The sequence below is a fragment of the Phaethon aethereus genome (assembly GCF_964289735.1).
Source record: "Phaethon aethereus genome assembly, chromosome: 2".
NCBI lineage: Eukaryota > Metazoa > Chordata > Aves > Phaethontiformes > Phaethontidae > Phaethon > Phaethon aethereus.
Window position 1 is genome coordinate 23,113,661 of NC_138582.1, and position 19,904 is coordinate 23,133,564.

General features: G+C 35.6%; 1 protein-coding gene across 29 annotated transcripts in view; it reads right to left on the reverse strand.

Annotated features, from left to right (window-relative positions):
• RIMS2 (regulating synaptic membrane exocytosis 2) overlaps positions 1 to 19,904 on the reverse strand; it is a gene marked incomplete at its 5' end in the record, with an annotated part of 516,464 nt that overhangs the window by 334,556 nt on the left and 162,004 nt on the right. For 11 of the 29 annotated variants that reach the window (XM_082015608.1, XM_082015607.1, XM_082015616.1 and 8 more), the window contains one exon: positions 18,395 to 18,516. The exons of the other annotated variants lie outside the window; for them this stretch is intronic. In XM_082015608.1, the coding sequence (XP_081871734.1) occupies positions 18,395 to 18,516 (122 nt within the window). Of the gene's footprint in view, positions 1 to 18,394; positions 18,517 to 19,904 lie in introns of those variants that run through there. 29 annotated transcript variants of the gene reach the window in all.

Here is a 19,904-nt window from a genome sequence, read left to right on the forward strand (position 1 = left end):
TTTGAGTTCGAAAAATAAGCTTCTGAAAACATTCAATTGTGTTTTAGAGTCTTTTGATGTAACCCCACAATTCTAGAACAAAACTTCTACCCTCTTCTGAGATGTTGCTTACCTTTCAGCTAATGGAATTTGATGCATCTAAGAAAACATTTACAGTGAGCAGGCACCTATCAATCATTATCAAGTAAACATTTCACCTTCTTTAAATATACTGCATGTTTAGCCTCTTAAACTTAAAGGCAGACTTTGAAGTCACCCTGTAGAGCTTTCTTAACCTCTTCCCTCTTAACCTCTTTCTTAACCAATCCCTTTGGAAGACCTGAACCTAAAACTGGATACAGATAATGATCTTACTAATGTTTTTAACACTTATCTCCCACATGAGCAAATCTGGCCATACTTGATTTATGTTCACACCCCTCTGAAAGACAAAATTTTGCCTGAATTAAAGACTAAGTCATGAAACACAATCCTATAGTGAACAAAAAAAAAGGTACTGACTTGTCAAGCCATTAGGAACTCATCCACTTGAAACTCTTACTGTTCCTTTATTACTTTTCTACCCAACTAATTGTCCTACAATTTTACCTCTACCATGAGTCAACTTTGAAATTGCAACACTCACGTGAGTAGTTCATGAAATATTAGCAGTCCATTCAATTTTTCAGATACTTGTGTTCTTGCTCCAAGCTATACCTCACTTCCCCATACCTCCTATACCACCCTGCTTGAGCCTTCTAAGTTCTTTCTCTTTTCTCACATATAAGATTTAATCACAATAACCATAATAAAGATAATAAGTCACATGCTGCTCAGAAGGTGACAGATTTTTGCCCTTCATCCACGACAACCACAGATAAGATTCTTCCAAATCCAGTTCTTCCCTGTGGCCAGAGCCACAGTAAGTAAAAGGAAAAGTTGCATGATATGTCTTTGTTGTTGCCGATGCTTACCTTGTCACCTGTAATCTATGGACGAACGGCCGACACATAACTGATAATAACAGCATGTACCCTTGCACTACTTCTGGCATACTGAAAGAAATCTCAAAGATTACTGCATCAAAACCCAAAAATATGTTTGGTTACAGCCTGAAAATGCATTTCAGATACACAACTTCCTTTAAATGAAAGTATTTGAATCAGTCTTGCCTCTTTCATACGGCCTCTGACAACAAACCCTCCTTTTCATGTTTTCAAGACCAATCTCACACCATGGCGATGTCAAAGCACTCTGACCAGTATTCCCTCCTCCATCGCCCATCCCCTCCAGCCTTGGCTGCTAACCCCCTAAACAAAGGAAAACAGAAGCAAGATAACTCCATATTTTTCATTATCTCCTGCCAGAGCCTTAACTTACTACACTACCCTCTAGAGCTGAAAACCAGGGAAAAACTGCTGATAACACAGAAAGTATTAGTATTGTAGATTAAAATCTAACAGGTACCTTTAAACTTCCCTGGTAACATCACTAACTCAGAGAATCCCTAGAAAGAGATTCCACTGGTAGTTTAGGATTCCTTTGAGCTCCTTTGAATAGCAGAGAGGGAGCAAGAGTGAATAGGACAAACTGCCCTCAAGTTATGACGGTGATCTATTGACATTTTTGAGATACAACACTCAGCCCACTTGCTCAAAAAGCTGGACAATGCTTATCTCTGCACTATATAACAATTTTGTTTTCCATTTCTTCCTTCAATCTCTCCATCAGTAGAGACCTGGCATGTTTTGTATTATTGTATCTTTCCACAAAAAAAAAATCTACATGTTGCTTAACATGCTTAAGCAAGTAAATTTTATGCAGTACATTTCAACATCTAAGAAGATGTTTAACTCCAGTTACCGAAAACTCAGCATTTCATGTAAAAACCAGGGAGTATAAAAACAAAGGTATAAAAGTAAAACCAAATAACAGATAAATTATTAATTATATATGTTTTCAATTAATCTATAAAGATACCTTTATTTTCTCCAATTTTATAGCATCTCTCTACAGCATAGTGCTTTTAATACTTATTCGTTGCTTGAAATGTTGTAAGCTTTGATTTTTAAACATTTTAAACATACATGAAACTGAAAGGCTTTTTTGTTTCTTACTCTAAGAGGTAATGAATATTTTTTTTAAAAGTGCTTCTGCCAGATTTTATTACATATGTGTATAAATAAATATCCATAACACATATAAGAGAAAAATAGGTGTTACTGCCGCATCTTCTAATCTAACGTCCAAAAATATCTAATATTATAATACCTTAAAATCAGAAAATAGGAGGTGGCTATGCTAGTGGTGCAGAGTCAAAGATAAGAAGGCAAGATAATCCAGCCCCCTTACAAGCGCTTGGGTATGGGGACAATGATAATTGACTTGTAAGTATGTAGTTCATGAAGTAGGAAACAAAATACTAAGTTAATCATTAACAGTTCTTACACAGCAAATGAGGAGATTTAGGAATCTGTGAATTTGACTCACCATGTGTCTAAGCAGTATGTGGGATACCTAAGTCAACAGATGCATGGCCCTCCTCCAAGACTCCACGAAGTTCCCAGCCCTGGTGAAGCAGGTGATCCATGTCCCCAGCGAAGAAAATCCTTGGGGGATTCTGGCATTTTTGGGATCTACTCTCACTTCTCACCTCCTGCTTCCACTCACTCAATTGCATCTCTGACTGGAGCATCCCCCACCTCTTGGGGGCCTCCAGGGAGTGGTGACCACTACCTGGAGTGCTCTGCTTGGTGTCTCTGATTCACTTTTGAACCTCTGACCTTCACAATACTTCCCTTTTTTCCTATGTGTCTTTCACTCCAGTCACCTTCTGGGAGGTCCTTATGCTTTCGCTAACAGGAAGACAAAAGATCCCAGGCCGCAGCTGTATAGTCCCGTAACGGTGCTTCGGAGTGAGCATGTCCGCGGTCAGTGTGTCTTGTGCTGACTCAGGGCTCCCTGCTCTCTGAGCATGTCTGCTGCGTGGAAGAGTGCCTCACTTGGGAGTCCCATACAGTACTACATGTTTGTTAGGTGACAGGTATTCAACTCTGCAAAACTGGTAGGACCTTCTCAGAGCAGCGAGCAGTGTGTAAATTTAGTCATTAAAAATGTGGGTGTCCATGATCTAACAGCTATGTGAGTACTTATCCGCAGATTTCTATGAACTGTTTAACTTACAGATGCACACAGATTTATTTTTCAAGATGTAAGCCAAATAAACAAAAAGAGTAATTCTTATTTACACCAGTCATAAATTTGTGTTAATTATTAAATGTATTTTGAAATGTGTGTCCATATGTATACATATATACATGCACACATGTATACACACTGAAAAATACCCTTGATAGATTTTTACAAAAATTCATAGTCTATTGTTGCATCTCTGGATGATCGAACAGAAAACTTACCTGGAACCAGTCAGACTGACAGTGCAGTTGGATACATGTCCTGAGGTATGTTATGTGGCAAAGTATCTTTTTTACTTGAATGAATTAATTGTGATTGTCTCTGTACAGTATTTCAGAGCTATTCAATTAAATTTTATGTGGTTTCTACTTTACAAAAAAAAAAAAGAGAAAGTTCTGAAGACTGTAGCACAAGAGACAGAGTTAAAAGAGAAGAAAAGAGCTAATGATGAATCTCATTTCAATTTACATTTGTATTAAATTTTTCTCCTATGACTATTCTTTAAACACGGTCAGAATCAATGTAACCACCTTATTAGACAAATAAATATCTGACAAGCATTGCTTATTGCTTTTAATGAATTTAGTATTCTTATTTTTCTTTTGGTGCCCAGACCCTAAATTAATATTCTGGAAAATGTGTCTATATTTTGTGCTGATTCTTCTTCATTTCTGTGGTTTGGCTGCAACAGCTGCTGTTGACAGCCAAAGAGGAAGAAAAGGTAGGCAGCACTGTAGTTATCATTAGACTACCAGGAAAGTAGAACGCATAGAAGTGAAATTCGAATACGTTGAAATACATTATTTTTAAATGGACCCTCTTTGGGAGTATGATGATTTTTTTTATGAGTCTGCAATATTTTCTGAGATTTTTTTTATAACATTATATTTGATATATAACATCAAGAAGAAGAAAAAAATTTTTTTTCTTTGCTTTAGAAGTCATGCTATCTTTCCACAGTGCAGGAACTTGAACGGTGCTAGAACAGTGAAGGTTCTTTGGAAAAATAACTAAATCTGAGAGCAATTTATTGATAATTAGTACAGTTGGAAATAAGCTGCTTCTATGGCAAATGATACAGTATAGAGCTCATTTTTGGGAAACCACATTAAGCTGTGTTTACAGTGAATCATCCAACAAATTTACCTTCTGAAAAGTTCCACTGCTGTCAAAGCATACAAGCATAAGCAAATATTGCTGCAGGCTTGAACCCCCCACTTAAAAAAGGGTTCAACGATTTTTTGGTATCTCGATAAATTTATTTGATTAGCCTCAATCTAAGTTTTAGTTTTCACAGACTCAGGCTATGATAATTTGAATTTCATTAATCTTATATTACTTATTTCATTTAATTTTTTACATAATTAAAAATTTGTGTTTATTCTCTGAGTAGCACTGTTCCTCCTATCAAAAATCACAGTAGCCAGATGAAAGAACATGACTTTTTTTTATATAGACACTACATCTCAACTACTAAGGGAAAGGAAAGGATAGCATTTCTCTATGACACTATTTGAGAAATTATTTCTCTTCTGTATATGAATTGTCTTACAATCTAAGTAGAAGGAACTGCCTTTGCCTAAGGAAAAATGAAGAAACTATTAATGCTATAAATAAATATTTATTCTTTAGCAACTTCTGTTTTCTTTAGAAGTTATATCATCATTAAATATTTCCATACCTTATACTGCCAAAATAACCCTCAAATCACTGTAACAAGGATACACTAACCTCATTTAGACAACAGATTCAAAATCTGGGTGCATCTAATAGTCATATTCATATGAGGTAATTAATATTTGTCTCACACTGCTTTTCTCTGAATACTCTGAGTTTCATTGTAATTACCAATAACTGGTTGATTATCTTCAGCATGTAAAATGTCAGGCATGTAACGTGAGCCAGGGCATTACGGTGGAATCTAGTTGGCAAGGAAATTTTCAGGGAATAATAGTAATTACAGCCTTTGCACTCACATCTCTCTGCAAATGCTAGCTCCCCAAAAAGATGAAGCTATTACTACCCCAACTTTTCTGGTCAGCCATACACTTAACATAGCTGCCTAAAACATGTCAGCTGGTTTCTGCTCTAAAGTAGCTACGTGCCTCCACTGATTTCACAGGAAGCCTATGGTGCTTTGATCAGTACCTGAAGTTGGACAAGACAGAGCTGGGCAAAGGTCTCATTCCCTTCTGCAGCCAAAAATGTTCTCGGTGCCTGATACCAGTTAGTTTTCAAAATATTCCTTCTAGATTTTGAACTTTTAATACAAGCTCAATTTCATGTGTTTGTAAATATACTGTCTGACTCGAGAAGTTTAAATAACTGAAAACTATTTTAGCAATGCAAAGGGTAAAACCTTTCTGCTAAAAACTTAGAAACTGCAGATAAGTGCAGGAAGCATTAAAAATGCCTTCAGAATCCATACGTTCTGTCCCTGGGGCTTTTTTTGCTATTTCTTTATAGAAATACTTGACTTCCAAATTAAGTCTTGTAAAGAAAGAATAAATAGAGAATTGGAATTTAAGCAAACACAACTTCTGATGATGTTTCAACTAGAAACTTCTCATGTGATCAGGTGACAGTTACCTCTTTGGAAAAATAAGCTGTTAGCTTGGTGCTGGGTCAAATTAATTTTAACTGTATAGGAGGAAGCTACATACTTTACCTGTGATATTATTCTTCAGAGAATTTTCTAAGCAAATAATTTACTCTATAAAAACCTATGTAACATATGAACATGAACCAAACATTTTGCTGAAAACAAGTTCTTTCTTATTAAAGGGATAATTTAGATAAAGGATAAGTAAAATTAATTGATTTTAGTTTCAGTTCTTTGACTTGCCTTGCATTGGACACAAAGACAGTAGAATTAGCAAAATGTAACAGAAGTGATGCTGGCATGATGCAGAAAACAAATGTACTGCAGAGATATTAGCAGTAGTATTTGTTCTGTTACTAATACTATTTAGTCCATGTGTTTTAACTAGGCATTCATGTACTGTAAACAACAATTCTTACTTAAACTTAATGAAAGATAAACTTCCAGAGATAGTACTGAAATTGCAGCTGTTAGTGTACTATACTGTATTGCCAGACAGTAAAAATAATGAAAAATTCTTCCCTTTTCTAACTTCACCTGAAAATAAATGGCAGAAATAGAATACAGCTAGAGATGGAAGACACTTAGTAGATCATCTAGTTTGTTTCCATGACAATGAAGGATCTTTCTCCACAGTACATTTTCTAGAGTTTTCTCAATCTAATTTCAGAAGTTTTTATTTTTTTAACTCTTCTACCATCTCTTATGTGTTTCATTCTATAATGTGGTGGATTAAGAAATTTGCACGGCCACTCAGTCAAAACCTTCCATTGATTACATCACATTTCAAGATTTTTTTTTAAATGTTCTAAATAAATCTCTTTCGTTCTTGCTGTTTAAGTAATTAATACATAATATATAATATACATAATTAATACATATATATGCTGCTAATCTGTCTCCTTTCAACTCTAACTAAACCAACCTGAACATATTTACATTTCTCTTCACTGTTCTCGTCTGGATTTTTTTACCTCCTTTTCCTCCTTTTTTGAAATCTAGATTTCATAAAAAGGTATGTCCAGAGTTATGCACAGTGATCCCAGCGTGAGTGTCTCAGAGTAGTTTAGGACAGCATGTTCCAACTTGTATTTAACAGTTAGAAATACTACTCAAAACCTAAGAAAAATTTTTAATTAGGTGATAACACACCAGTCACAGCCCAACCCCCAACAGCACCTGTGGGCTTTATGTGGAAAACATTAAATTTCCATCCTACGAATGATGTTTATCTGAAGTTCACTGCTATTTTCTAAAAGTTTATATTATCTCAGTTCCTGAATGATGTACAACAAATATATGTTCATCACTAAGAGTTCAAATATAAAACTACTTTTTCCAACTAGTTCACTAGAAGCCAAAATTCTCATCAACATAGAGAAACATGGTTTAGAGTAGGAATATAAGGATGCTTCGGAAGAATGCTGTGAGAGCTCTTCATGGCAAAATATATACCTATTTTATTGTATTAGGTTTACTGAGGACAACAGTAGATATTGTAATCATTTTTTAACAAATAAATTATTTCTGCATACATAACTTAAAATAATTAAACCACCAGCATAAAAACATTCTCTGTTGCCTAATCAAGACCAATAACAATTCATGGAAAGCAATCTTTTGCTAGTCAGTTTTAGTCTGGCTATGCTAGTACCCTGTTCCTTGTCCTGTTTGTACAGTACAGAGTTGGAAAAAAATGAGACCCAGTATGTGCATATTTAAAATATTATTTTACAGGATTAGAGATGTTTCAAGATACTCAGACAAATCTATCTTTTCTGAGAAAATGCTAGGAATACCTGAGATTTTTGTTTTCCTTCATACAAGCAACAAAGTTAAATTTTCTGCTTCAAAGGGAAAAAAAAAAGATTTAACATTAACTATGGAACCATAATTAATCCATAATAATACATGGATACCTGTATAAATGTAGTATCACTCCTGGTTAAGTATTCAAACTGCCTTATTTATTATACATGACTATATAGCACAAATTAAATGCAGCAGCCCTGCAGACGAAAGTGCTGCTAATCAGCACAAAGTACATCATAGACAGAAAATATAAACCGGTGAAATGGAGGCCATGCTTTCACTGCAGAGTTAATACAGACTTCTGCTGTGATATTGACAGTATCCTTCCTCACAGCTGCTCTCATAAACCTCCTCTTCCAGTTCAGTAACGCTTCTAGACTGGACTTCCCAACATGTTTTGAGTATAGGCAAAGTCCGAGTATATGGTCTATATCCAAAGGTCCCTACTATGACTGTACCAGTTTCATGCTGGCAGTAGTCAATTTGCAATCAGTGGAAAGTGCATTAAAGTTAACCATGGTAGCATTTTCTTATATCTTTTCAGTGTATCCAGTTCAGTCTTTGCTAAAGCACACTCTAAAAATACACGGCATAGAAGTGATTAAGTACAAAACCTGTCAAAATAATAGAAAATAACATTTTCTTTCTCGATTGCTCAGTACATAGACCAATCCAGTACAGTGCTGAAAAAAATCTGAAATTAGCATATTGGCCTGAGAACATGTTACCTTCTCTTGGTTTTGATTATATAACTTAAAGTAGCACATTTGCCATTGGAGCAAAATCATTTGAAAAACTGAAACAAAGATAAGTTACTTATTTTTAGCTAGTGATATGAGCCGGGGAAGGGGTTGAACTTTGAATGAATTGCTTTTGTTATGCAAGAGAATGAGATGCATCCCCATATAAAGTAACTAGGAAAGAACTGAAGGTTTCTGAAATGTGTTATTTAGGTACATGGAGATAATGAAATATCCCACTCTATTGCCATAGTTTAAATTTTGCATTACATGAGGGATGCATGACACGTGATTTAATGAGCATATTCTATTGTTTTGCAGCATTTTCTTGCTGGGGAGAGAACTGAAGCAAGAGAAGGAAAAAATAACAGATAGGCAAGAGACAGAAATAACACAGTGCAACTCCATTTCCTATCTCCTCTCCACACAGTTGCACTCCTTGGATTTCAGTGTACTTTTTTCACACATTTTCATGGCAATTACAATGAGCTAACATTATTTTCTAGAGAAAAAAAACATATCATATCACTTACACATCACTCCAAATTTGAAATTGTTGTAACAAAACTCCCAGGATTCAAGTAAAGCTGATGTATTGCCAGAGACCTATTTAAAAATACTTTTTTCTTTCTTCTTTTTAGTTAGCCCATCTCACTTCAGCTGATGCAGCATTAGATTCAAGATTAGTTCCTGATCTGACCTAAACTGTTGTTTCAATATGCACTTGCTCCAATCAAAGGTGAATATATGCAACAGACTTTTTCCTGTATGACACAAGAACCGTTCAGATATCACCCAGATGTGATCAAAATGAAATACTGATTGATGTACCTTGCACAACTTCAGTAAAAAAGTGATTATTGAGACAGCATTTAGACACCAGTGATTATTCAAAAGGCTCCCCAACTGAAGGTAAGCAGGAAATGTTCAAAATTCTCAGCTGTTTATTTCTATATTAAGCTGGGACCTCTAAAATACAGTCTTACTCATAGTGGATTGCATCAACAGACCAGAATCCAGTAGAGTTCCCGTTGCATTAGTTGCATGGAAGTACTGCAACAATAAAACCCACAAAAATGCAGATATGAAGGTTTTACCCCAGTATACCATCAGGAGGCCACACAAACCCCGCTACAGAATGCATGATTTTTTTCTGTGCTTAACAGGAGAACAAGGTATTTCTGTACACTAGTGCAATCTTGTGAGCAGTCTCTGAGTAGCTTCTATAGTTGCCCAATTTTTTAGTGTCTCTATTACATTTGGCAAGTATTATCAAACATGCTTACTGCATAACATCCTCACACTTGTTAAGAATTTGTTTGCAAATACAAATACATTTGCATTAGTGGTATATGATTACAGAATTGAGAAATTATGTTCAGTACTTAAATTAATGAAAAAAACTTCTGAAAGAGCTATCCCAAGACAAAAAAATCACTGTAGTGAGGACACATTAGCTGCGTTGCTGACAGTATGTAAGGAAATAATGCAGTTAGTAATATGATGCAGTTTGCAGCTGGTATGATGGGGGGCATCTTTGGTGCAAGTGAAGGGTATGGCACAAAATCCTTGTGTACCTCTAAGATATTTAAGGCATCTGCCACATAGCCTAAAATCTAAAGATGAACCTAAATTCCCATAAAATAGAATGCAAATTTAATTTGAACTTCCACTAGCGTATACTTACAAACTCAGAGTCACGAAGACCTTTGGAAATATTTATAAATTAACTTTCAGAGGCTCCCATGAAGTATTAAATATATCCCAGAAAACTCCAGTAATGAAGTTCACGTGGTTTTCCTGGCATTACAAAGGAGATGTTGACTGTGGCAGGTGTAGAATTCATATCCCTGCACCCCCCAGTTCTTTGACTGAACCTTCTTCTCATGCTTTATTCTAAAATAAGAGATTTGAATTAATATTACAGGTACTCCTTCTACACCATGATTATGCTGTGTCCTACAAATGAACATACTTTAACATTAAAGGTCCATGCTAAGTGCAAGCAAGCTTTGGTGAATGTAAATTATTTGAATTGCTGTGTTTTTAATATTGTAATTCTTGCTGCATTTTAAAATCTTTTCTGTCCTCCCTGACACTTTCCAAAACTTACAAACATGTGACAGTTAGATGAAGCAGGTTCTACTGAAAGAGTTCTTGAAAATAGGGCACTTAGAAGCTTTTACTGCAGGTTATTTGAATAATGATCTGAGTTAGATTCACTGTGATACAGAAGAGCTATAAACTTGGGGCTTCTCTAAAAACTACACTTTTCTTGTAATTTTACAGCAGAACAATGTCACCATTAGCAGTGAAAAGTGACAGTTCTTGAGTGAATGAAACGCTGACTATCCCTGGGGTCCTAACATCCACGCAAAATGCACTTGCTGTGAGTGCAATCTGAAGATACAGGAGCAACAACATAAAAAAATAATACTAGGAAAATTAAGAAATCTAAAGAGAAACATTAGTATATGGAAGAGGCGGCGGTAAGAGGGGAGGAGAGATTTTATGCTTGCTGTCTCAGCCCAAGTTTTTAATTTTTTCTCAGGTTAAAAAAAAAAGCAGAATCCAAAAACCAGCTACAAGAAAGCTGCCTTTGCCTCCCTATTGCAAAGCACATGTGAAGTGAAGCCAAGGACTTCAAATACTTCCAACTTCTGCTTCAAACCTTTTATCTCAGGGTAAAGCTAAAACGATACTGTTATCGCCAATACTCATCTCGAATTTCACAGCTTTTCAGAACCCTGTAAATCACCTGAGGCCCAGATACCAATCTTTCTTGAACTGTTTCGAAACATAGTGTTTTCTATGAGTAAAGCTTCATTCTACCTTTATATATATATAGTGCAAAATCAAGAGCATATTCCTGAGAAATCCAAAGGGATGCTAGGTCCTTATTTAGCTACTGGTAGGACAGCTCTGTTCCACCTGAAAGGAAAGAAGCAGTACAGCTGCAATACTGTTCACTTCCACCCTCCCCAGTTTAACCAGACCTAGACAGTCAAACTTCCCAATTTTGTGTTATTCTGTCCACCTGTAAGTTGTGATAGTAGCGGTTTAAATAGGTTTAGTTTCCCTTTTAATTCTCTTCCTACGCAGAATCACACTATGCCAAAAAGATCAAAAAGAGAAAAAAAAAATCTCAGGAAACGGCAGAGCCCACACCAACGGAAGCGGTCTTCCTCTGTTCCGCTGCTTCAGGGAGTCTGTAATGGGGCAGGAGCAGCTGGCAGAACTTCTCGATCAAGGAACGGAAAGACGTATCTTAGTTCTGATAAGGAAAGGTTCGCTTCATGAAGCCCCATGTTTCTACAATGCATTATAATTACTATTACTGACCTGGTAAATGAATAGTGCCATTAGTAGGCACATTGTGCCATAAATTTGCATGTAATTTAACTTACTGACCCAAAAGGAGAAGAGCTAAAAGGATAAAGAAAGAAGTGGAAGCAAGGTGAGGGACTACATGAGTGTTGTTAACCATTTTTTTACATACTTGGTGCTGAGCAAAGCAGGGCTGGTGAAGACCCTCACCAGGAGTTTTTGACCATACAGGTGGGAAAACTGAAATATTTATGAATATGCACCCGACCAGCTACAGCAACCTGTCTGGCGTATTGACTTTGCCTCATACCAATATACCAAACTCTAAACGGAGGCAGTATGGAGCAGATTCGTATAGCACTCACGGCAGTTTTACCAGAGTGACAGCACCCTGAAGATGGGTAAAATAGATAGCTGGGGACAGTTATTGTTCAGTCATTACAGTTCAATCTACCCCCAAATGTATCTATTCAAGGGTTACGACTAGCAACTTTGACTTTTGGATATCCATGTTGGAACATGCAGTTTTCATAAACTACTGGGCTCTGATCATTGAACAAATCTCTTTAAAACGTTTCAAGTTGAGTACACAAAGTCACTCGTCATTTTTTAATATCATGGCCTCTGCCTTTTCTTCTTCCAGAAAAAGAAGATCATACCTACATCTTATGTGGATGTTCTGAGGAATGACAGGAATTATCTGAGTTATTCAAGAACAGAAAGAGACTATTTTACATGTTCTGAGCAAAAATGTTGTACTCATATATAGCTTAGATTTCTGTTGCTCACACACAGGTGAGGAAAACAAAAATCAAATTTTAAGGCATGTTTAATCATTTCCAAATTTAAGATTATTTAAATTTGTCAATTTAACATGCTATCTGAATTGATATAAATTATCCACCTCTGACCCATCCTCTTTTTAATTCCTGGTGGGAGGTTAAGATCATATGCCGGCTAGGATTTTATTACCGTCATCAGATAAGAGCAGCTGATGCACAATGAGAATAGAGAGAAACCTGTTATGGCTGCAAAAATCCACAGCTCTGTGAGATTCACGGAGGAAGCATATGTCACCTTATTAAATCTGTAGCAACTGAATTGGAAGTAACAGAAGGTATCTCTCTCCAGAGCTGGAAGAGATGGGAAAAGAAATTGTTCTGTAAGGAAATCTCTTACTTTCCTCTCTCTGAAAATATCTGTAACAGGATGTTACAGGGATGGTTTTTCCTAGAAATAAGGATTTTAAAAACAAACCCAAAACTCAATAGCTGCCAAAACAAGATGGAATACAAAATTTCTTTCCAGAAAGAAATAGCTTTGGGACAAGTTAGCATGTTCAGTTGCTTCCTCCAAGGGAAATAGAAAGATGAGAAGGAGATTAAGAAACTCATGTTACTTGTCCCACTTTCTCCCAAAGTAGCAAATCAAGGGGCAAAGTATGGGTGGTGTTAGATATACTTATTCACAGCTCAAAGAGGACAGAGAGTGGTCTATGCGAGGGACTCACGGCAAAGGTGCAAAAAAGACCAAACAATGTCACTAAATTCATCACTGAGCTCCCTCATGCCTGCTGCTTGCCAGCGTTCATGTGCTGGTTTAGGGTTATTTTTATAGTAAAAAAAAACCCTGAATTTTTGAAATTACTTACCAAAAGAGGCAATAAAAAGGTTTCTTTCCTCTCCTTGCTTCAAGAGCTGTCTTTCAAGGAATGCTAGGAAGTACAGCTGTCTTTTGTACAAAACTTGCTGTCCCAGCCAGTCTTCCCCTTATGTTTACAAGGTTTATATATATGTACACAGGGATTCACCTGAATATGGCTTATGCTTCTAATTTTAGGAAGGAAAAAAAGATAGAGGGTCATTTGACATGGATAACCTCTCTGAAGTAATATAGACATCTAGGGCTGGTGTTAGCTTAGTTTTGGAATTCTGATTGTGTCTGAGGCAATTCACAAACAGTTAAGAACCAGGGGGGGAATAGCTTTGTTATGCCTTTAATTGAGTAAGGAAAAAATATATAGAAGGTATACAAATAAAAGTTCTGGATTTTTTTCCAACATTGCATGGTTTTTCAATTGAGAAAGCACATCAGATAGAAATTTCAGGAAATTCTTTAAGACAGAATTACATGAATCTAGTATAGAGGTAAAAAGGGAGCAGATATGAAAATCCCAGTGAGCTAAATTTTTAACAGTAGTTATAGACAAGCTCAGTTTTGAAAGTGAGGAGAGGCAGTTTCAGTTTTTGTTCACTACTGCATGTCAGAATATTGACAATATACTCTCAGTTCTAACACCATCAGAGTGTTTTTATCCTTGGCTCTTGGACTAATAATATTTGAAAACGCAACATTCTCTTAGAATTATAGCAAACTCCTTGCTTTGTTGAGCTGATACAGAGTCAGAAAAAAACTCAAATCTATTGCACAGAAATATCTCGACAAAGTTGTTTCCCAAAAAAGGAATAGAAAATCAACCTTTTCCTTCAATGTCAAAGTAATCATTAATTGCACTATGAGAAATAACAATTGTCTGTGCCAGTAATTCTTGACTTCATGTGATGGTTTCATTATAAAATGGAGCATTAGTAAATAGCTCATATGTACATTTAGGAATCAAAACATAAAATTAAATAATGAAAATAAATAATATTTTTCTGATTAAAATTATATTTTCTGTGTAAATATCTGGTTTCAGGAACAGGTTAATATATTAGGTATTTTAGTAACCTTTTGAAAATCAATGTATTTATGTAAAATACGCTTACCAAGGGATTGAAAAAGTGCAAACTCTTAAGAATCTTTAAAAATATTGGGATTTAATTTTATGAAAGAAAATACAGTTTACTTTTTTAAGTTGTGTGTCTAATTTCAAAACGGTGACCATTCCTAAGTCTCTGCTGTACATAGAATTTGTGAACAACCTTTGTACTATTTTTGGGCTAAATGTATTAGTTATCTTATGCCCCTGTGTGGCCAACCTAGACAACAAACTCACTTTCACATAGTTGTAACAAAGATATAACAATGTATTGTGGGAGAAACCAGGTTTAGGTAAATCCACTGCTTTCCATTCTCAGAGAAAAGCTGTTAATATATACTGCAGTGGTAAAATTGGACTAAATAGTGTTCTGTAGAGTTTGCATCAATTTTAGTCACAAAGGATACTTGCCGTTATGCAATGATGTGTTAATCTGAATGTTGCCCAAAGCAACTGTGACTTCTCAAAGCATGCTGCTGCAAATAGAGCATCTGAGAGCACAGTATCCGTATGCTAAACTCTAAAGGAAGAATGACGAGCAGAAAACCTAGCTGATCTGATAACTAAAGGTTTTTAAAAGACATTTAAAAACTTTTATTTCATCATCTTTAGTCATTGAATGAAAAGTATGTCACTGAAAGTCATCAGACATATTTTAGACGTCAAAAACCTGAAGCTCCTTTAGATGCTGCTTTAGAATTTGGATGTAATGTAAGCACTTAGTATGTTTCCAGAAAAGGTCTCCTGATTTTTTTGCCCATACTTTCTTTTCCCAGACACATGAAGGCTTTATTCGGCCAACTAGTTATTTGCCAAATGCTAAGAAAGCAAAACAATCCTTGTGACTTCCCAGCGTGAGGTAATTCTAATCAATTTTCAACAGAAAGTAACCTCTTACACCGGAAATAGCCCTACAGACCCAGCGCAGGGGAAACACAATTCTGAAGTCATAGCTCTTACCGCTTCAGCTGGAGTTGGTAATGTCAGAGCGCGACGCACGCGGGAGCAGGAGGAAGTCCCAGTAAACCACCTCTCTTTTACGCTCACAACAGCGTCTTACAGAAAAGTGTTGCTGTGTAGCTGGCAAAAGAGAACTAAAGTGCAGTATTCCTCCAACAGAAGCTCTCAGCAGAGGATAACGAAACCCATTTAAATGGTAAAATCAATTTAACTCACAAGGAGTTTAATATTGTTTGAGTCCTCTCACATCAGCTACTGCAACGCAAAAAATATGCATATAAAAACCCAACTCATGTACGGTCTCTATGTTAAATGATAAAAACCAGTTTAATATATATTCCTGCTAAAGTTTGGTATCACATCAGAAAACAAAGGCCAAGATAACTGGCTTTGCTGCAACAACATCACACCATAACTAAACTTTCAGAACTGAAGAACTCCAAGAACAGATCATGTGGAAATTAATAGGAATATATTTTCAGCTACAGTTATTTGCATACTAACTAGTTCCCTATGACTTTGTTTTATATTCCATTATCTACTGTACTATTAGTATGTATGAACCTGTTTTCTTCACACTGTTATTTTGTATAACCAGCAGTTAATCATTCTGTGCTTAATGTCAGCTGTTATCTTTCTGCACTCTGACTTTTACTTTCTAGATGTGAAAACAGAAAGAAAAACCTTAAAAAGTAAAAGGATCATCTCTTTTTAGTCTGACAAAATATTTCACTTCAAAGTCCAAAGAGACAGACCACGTTATACCTCATCAAAGCAGAACCTTTTACATGCTAGTGGTGTTTTTGTTTTCCCTACCACAGTTCTGAAACATTCACTATTAATGCATGAACAATTAGTTTTTTGCAAGCACGGTACATTAACTGTGCAAAGCTTTAAGTGAAAAATCTACCTAAAATATACACTGCATTGATTTAGTTAGAAAAAAATAAAATAGATTTTTTTACATCAGTCAGACAACAAAGAGAACTAGCCTCCGAAATAAACAGCAGCAAGATTTTTCAGTGACTATTCAATAGATTATTTCTTCAAAGCTCTTTTATCAAGATCAAATTTAAAATACTGGTACTTATTCAGAAGACAGAATCTTTTTACTCAATAACCTTAAATAACTTTCAACTAACTAACTTTAGAAGACACAGAAAGCATGACTGACTTAGTCTCGCACGCTTACTGCTGCATATTGCTGAAAAATCACACAATGTTTTCTTGAGGCCAAAAGCACTGGTACCCAGAAAGACATGACATTGCTCCTTATAAATATAGACATTTTCTCATCCTAAATAAGACAGTCTATACTAGGTAGGAGGCTGGGTTTCCTAACAATCCTTTCTTGTTTGCCAGTCTTCTAGAATAAATGTAATTCTAAATCTCAGGCACAACACATGCAATAAAACAATTCTCTGATGTCTTTTGATGTGAAACTGATACCGTATACAGTTTTTGCCAGAGACTTACAAGCAAAATACACACCTAAAAGCACCTTGCACATGTATCTGTAAAAAAAAAAATTAACAAAAAGCATGCACCTTGATCTGCAAAAACAGATCCAGAGAATCAGGACTTGGTATGTAGATGATTAGAGCAGTTGCTATGGGCTTTGTTGGTTGCTGCAGGCCTGAAACTATGCACTTGGAAATACGCACTGGTTTACAATCACAGCTGATAATAAATTATTGCTCCATTTTGTAGAGCTTCAAAGATTGCACAGTACACCAAAGGGATGTAAGAAAAATCACACTGACTACAGATTTCATATATATCTAAAAAAATTATAATTCGCTAAAGTGATTATGATTACTAAAGCTACTTCCATAATTTTACATGCCTAATTAGAAAATCACAACCAATATATCAAAACTTGAAAACAGTACTATTAAATATATATTAAAATGTTTATAAAGGAAACACCAGAAGTAAGGGAGAGAATCCTTAGAACAATATTCTGGGAAATAAAATTATAACAGTTTTCTGAAGTATTAAGTGCAAATATCACTTTATTTAAGAAATAATATCCCATTTAAAAGGGATTTCTCCCACAGATACAGAGAAGAAGATTAAAATGCTGTACATAGTCTCTGCAATATTATTTCCACCCTTTTTCCAGAATGTTTCCATCAGTGCACTATCTTTATAAAAAACTACAGGATTCTTTTTCTCCCTGATGTGCACACATGCTCTTTTAGATATAATTCTTAATTATTTTTACTGTTAATATTTAATAGAAGTATGAAAAAGTTCTAAGCATCAGTATTACTGTATATTTACTGAATAATGCCACAAAAATGAGTCATTATTAATTCAGTTTAGCCCCCCCAAAAAATCCTTAGAAACCAATTTAATAACCATCTCACACCAATAAACAACTTCTCCCTATCATTTTTACTTCCCACAAAACAATAGCTATTCATAAAAGGAGAGCCTACAGAGCTGACTGACGTGCTGCAAAGCATCCACCGATCAGCTATAATTTGGCTAGTTAAAAAGATTATTTAAAAGCAATGCACAGAGAATCTAAGTCTTCTGAAAATAAGAAACTGCTTTCTCCCTATTTTGCAAATGGTATGCAGGACTACTAATTTACGCCTTCTAACAAATTATGTATGGTTAAACAGACACATCTTTGAGTCTTTAATCCTTTCACTGCCACATCCACATAGAAATCATTTTCTCAGACAAATTTGTTTATGAATATTTAATATGGTTTCAGGATTACAGCTAATAATGCTAGCTTCTAATGGTAGCTAATGTATTTGAAAGATACAAAACCATCTTCAATATTTTATTCTATCTTTGCTGACTTTATTTCTGCAGACTGAGTTCTCATTTAAATTCTTGCATAAAATATAAAAGCACCAACAGAAGATACTCACTACTACCATAAAAATATTAATATCTAAGAGTGCAGTTATTAAAGTACCCCACTGAAAAACATGCAAATACATTACTAGGAGCATAAGCATAGAAATGGTAAGGCAAAAATGTTTCCTTTCTACTCACCTAGTGTTGTTCAACGTTTGTCCAAAAAGATCATTTTGTAAAATATTTGGAGGGGATGAGAAAACCCCATGAAAATGAGATAAAACAGAATTGCAGACCTGGCGCAGTGTCTCAAATTGCATTTTCTCTCTTTCCTTCCCTTCTATTTTTCTTCACCACCTGTCTTAAAAGTCATCTATTTTGCACACACCATCAAATGCAAACATGCCAATCAAGTTCCATATTTCTCCTGATCTCTGTAAAAACTGTGCCTAAATGAGCAGGGGCCGATAGTTAATTGTACAGTCATTATTCTTCTAATTCAGTCGTAGAAGATTTAGTAACCGTGCGGCTTTCTCCTGACTGTAGCAAGAATTCTAAACAGCAGTAAGCTTTTTGGGCATTCCCAGCTGAAGTGTGAAGCTGAGCTGCTTTCATGTACTCTACTCATATTTCTCTAAGCCTATTAAAAACACGCAGTGAATAGCCGCTGTCGTCAGGAGTTTCAGCACATCTGGCTGCCAGCAATAAAATCTCAGAAGTAAAAAAAATGAGGACAAGGCATCCTCACACTGTTACTACTGCCGAGGAGGAGGAGGATTTCTGCATCTTCCCCTCCTCCTTCCCTCCCCTGTGAAAATGACTAACATCAGTGACCGTGTATGTAGGTGGGTTTTGGGGTTTTTTTTACTGTAAAGGCAGCTCTACAGGAAAGGAAGACCACTCTAAAAATATTCCTCATATAATAAACAACATGTAGCACTGACACTGTAACAATAGACTTTTTGTCTCATATCTGAAAAGCTATAGTATACCTTGCATGACATAACAGGTTTTTCATTACAAACGTTTAAATGTAATACCAATTCGTGGCTGAAGCAAACAGTAGACATTCTATATGTAACTGCTCTGTTAGGTACTGTACATACAGCATCAAGGCAATGGTTTATCACGCAAAGGTGAAAAATCACTAAAGAGAATGACTGCATTATACATATTCTAATTTCAAAATAAGAAGTCTTCAGCCTCTTTTAAAAGTTTATTGCACGGAAACAGCCATAATGGAACTGAGCAAAATCAATCACTTCTTTGGGTGCTCCATACCTGTCTACTTCCAGGAAAACCTACTGCCTTAGGAGCCTACATCTCCGGTATAGGAAGTGAAAGAGCAAGAAGCAGAATCAGTCATCTAACGGAACATAGTGAGATCCTGCAGCACAATATGCATGGTGAATACTATTAAATGTACAGAAAATAAGTATCCCTGACTACAAAACATATTTTTCCTCTTTTCTTTCAATGCTTGTGCCAGAGGATGACATTACATAACATTACAGAATATATTCTATCATTGCCAAATTGAAAAATAACAATTAAAAAGATTTTCCTTAAAATGCCTCATTTTCTATCCACAGCTTTTAACATCTTAGCACTAATTACAAAATCTCCAAATAAACTAACATAAAATAAGGGCCATTATTACAGGTCTCCCAGTGAAAGCAATTTTAATCCCAGAAGATAAGGGAATAAG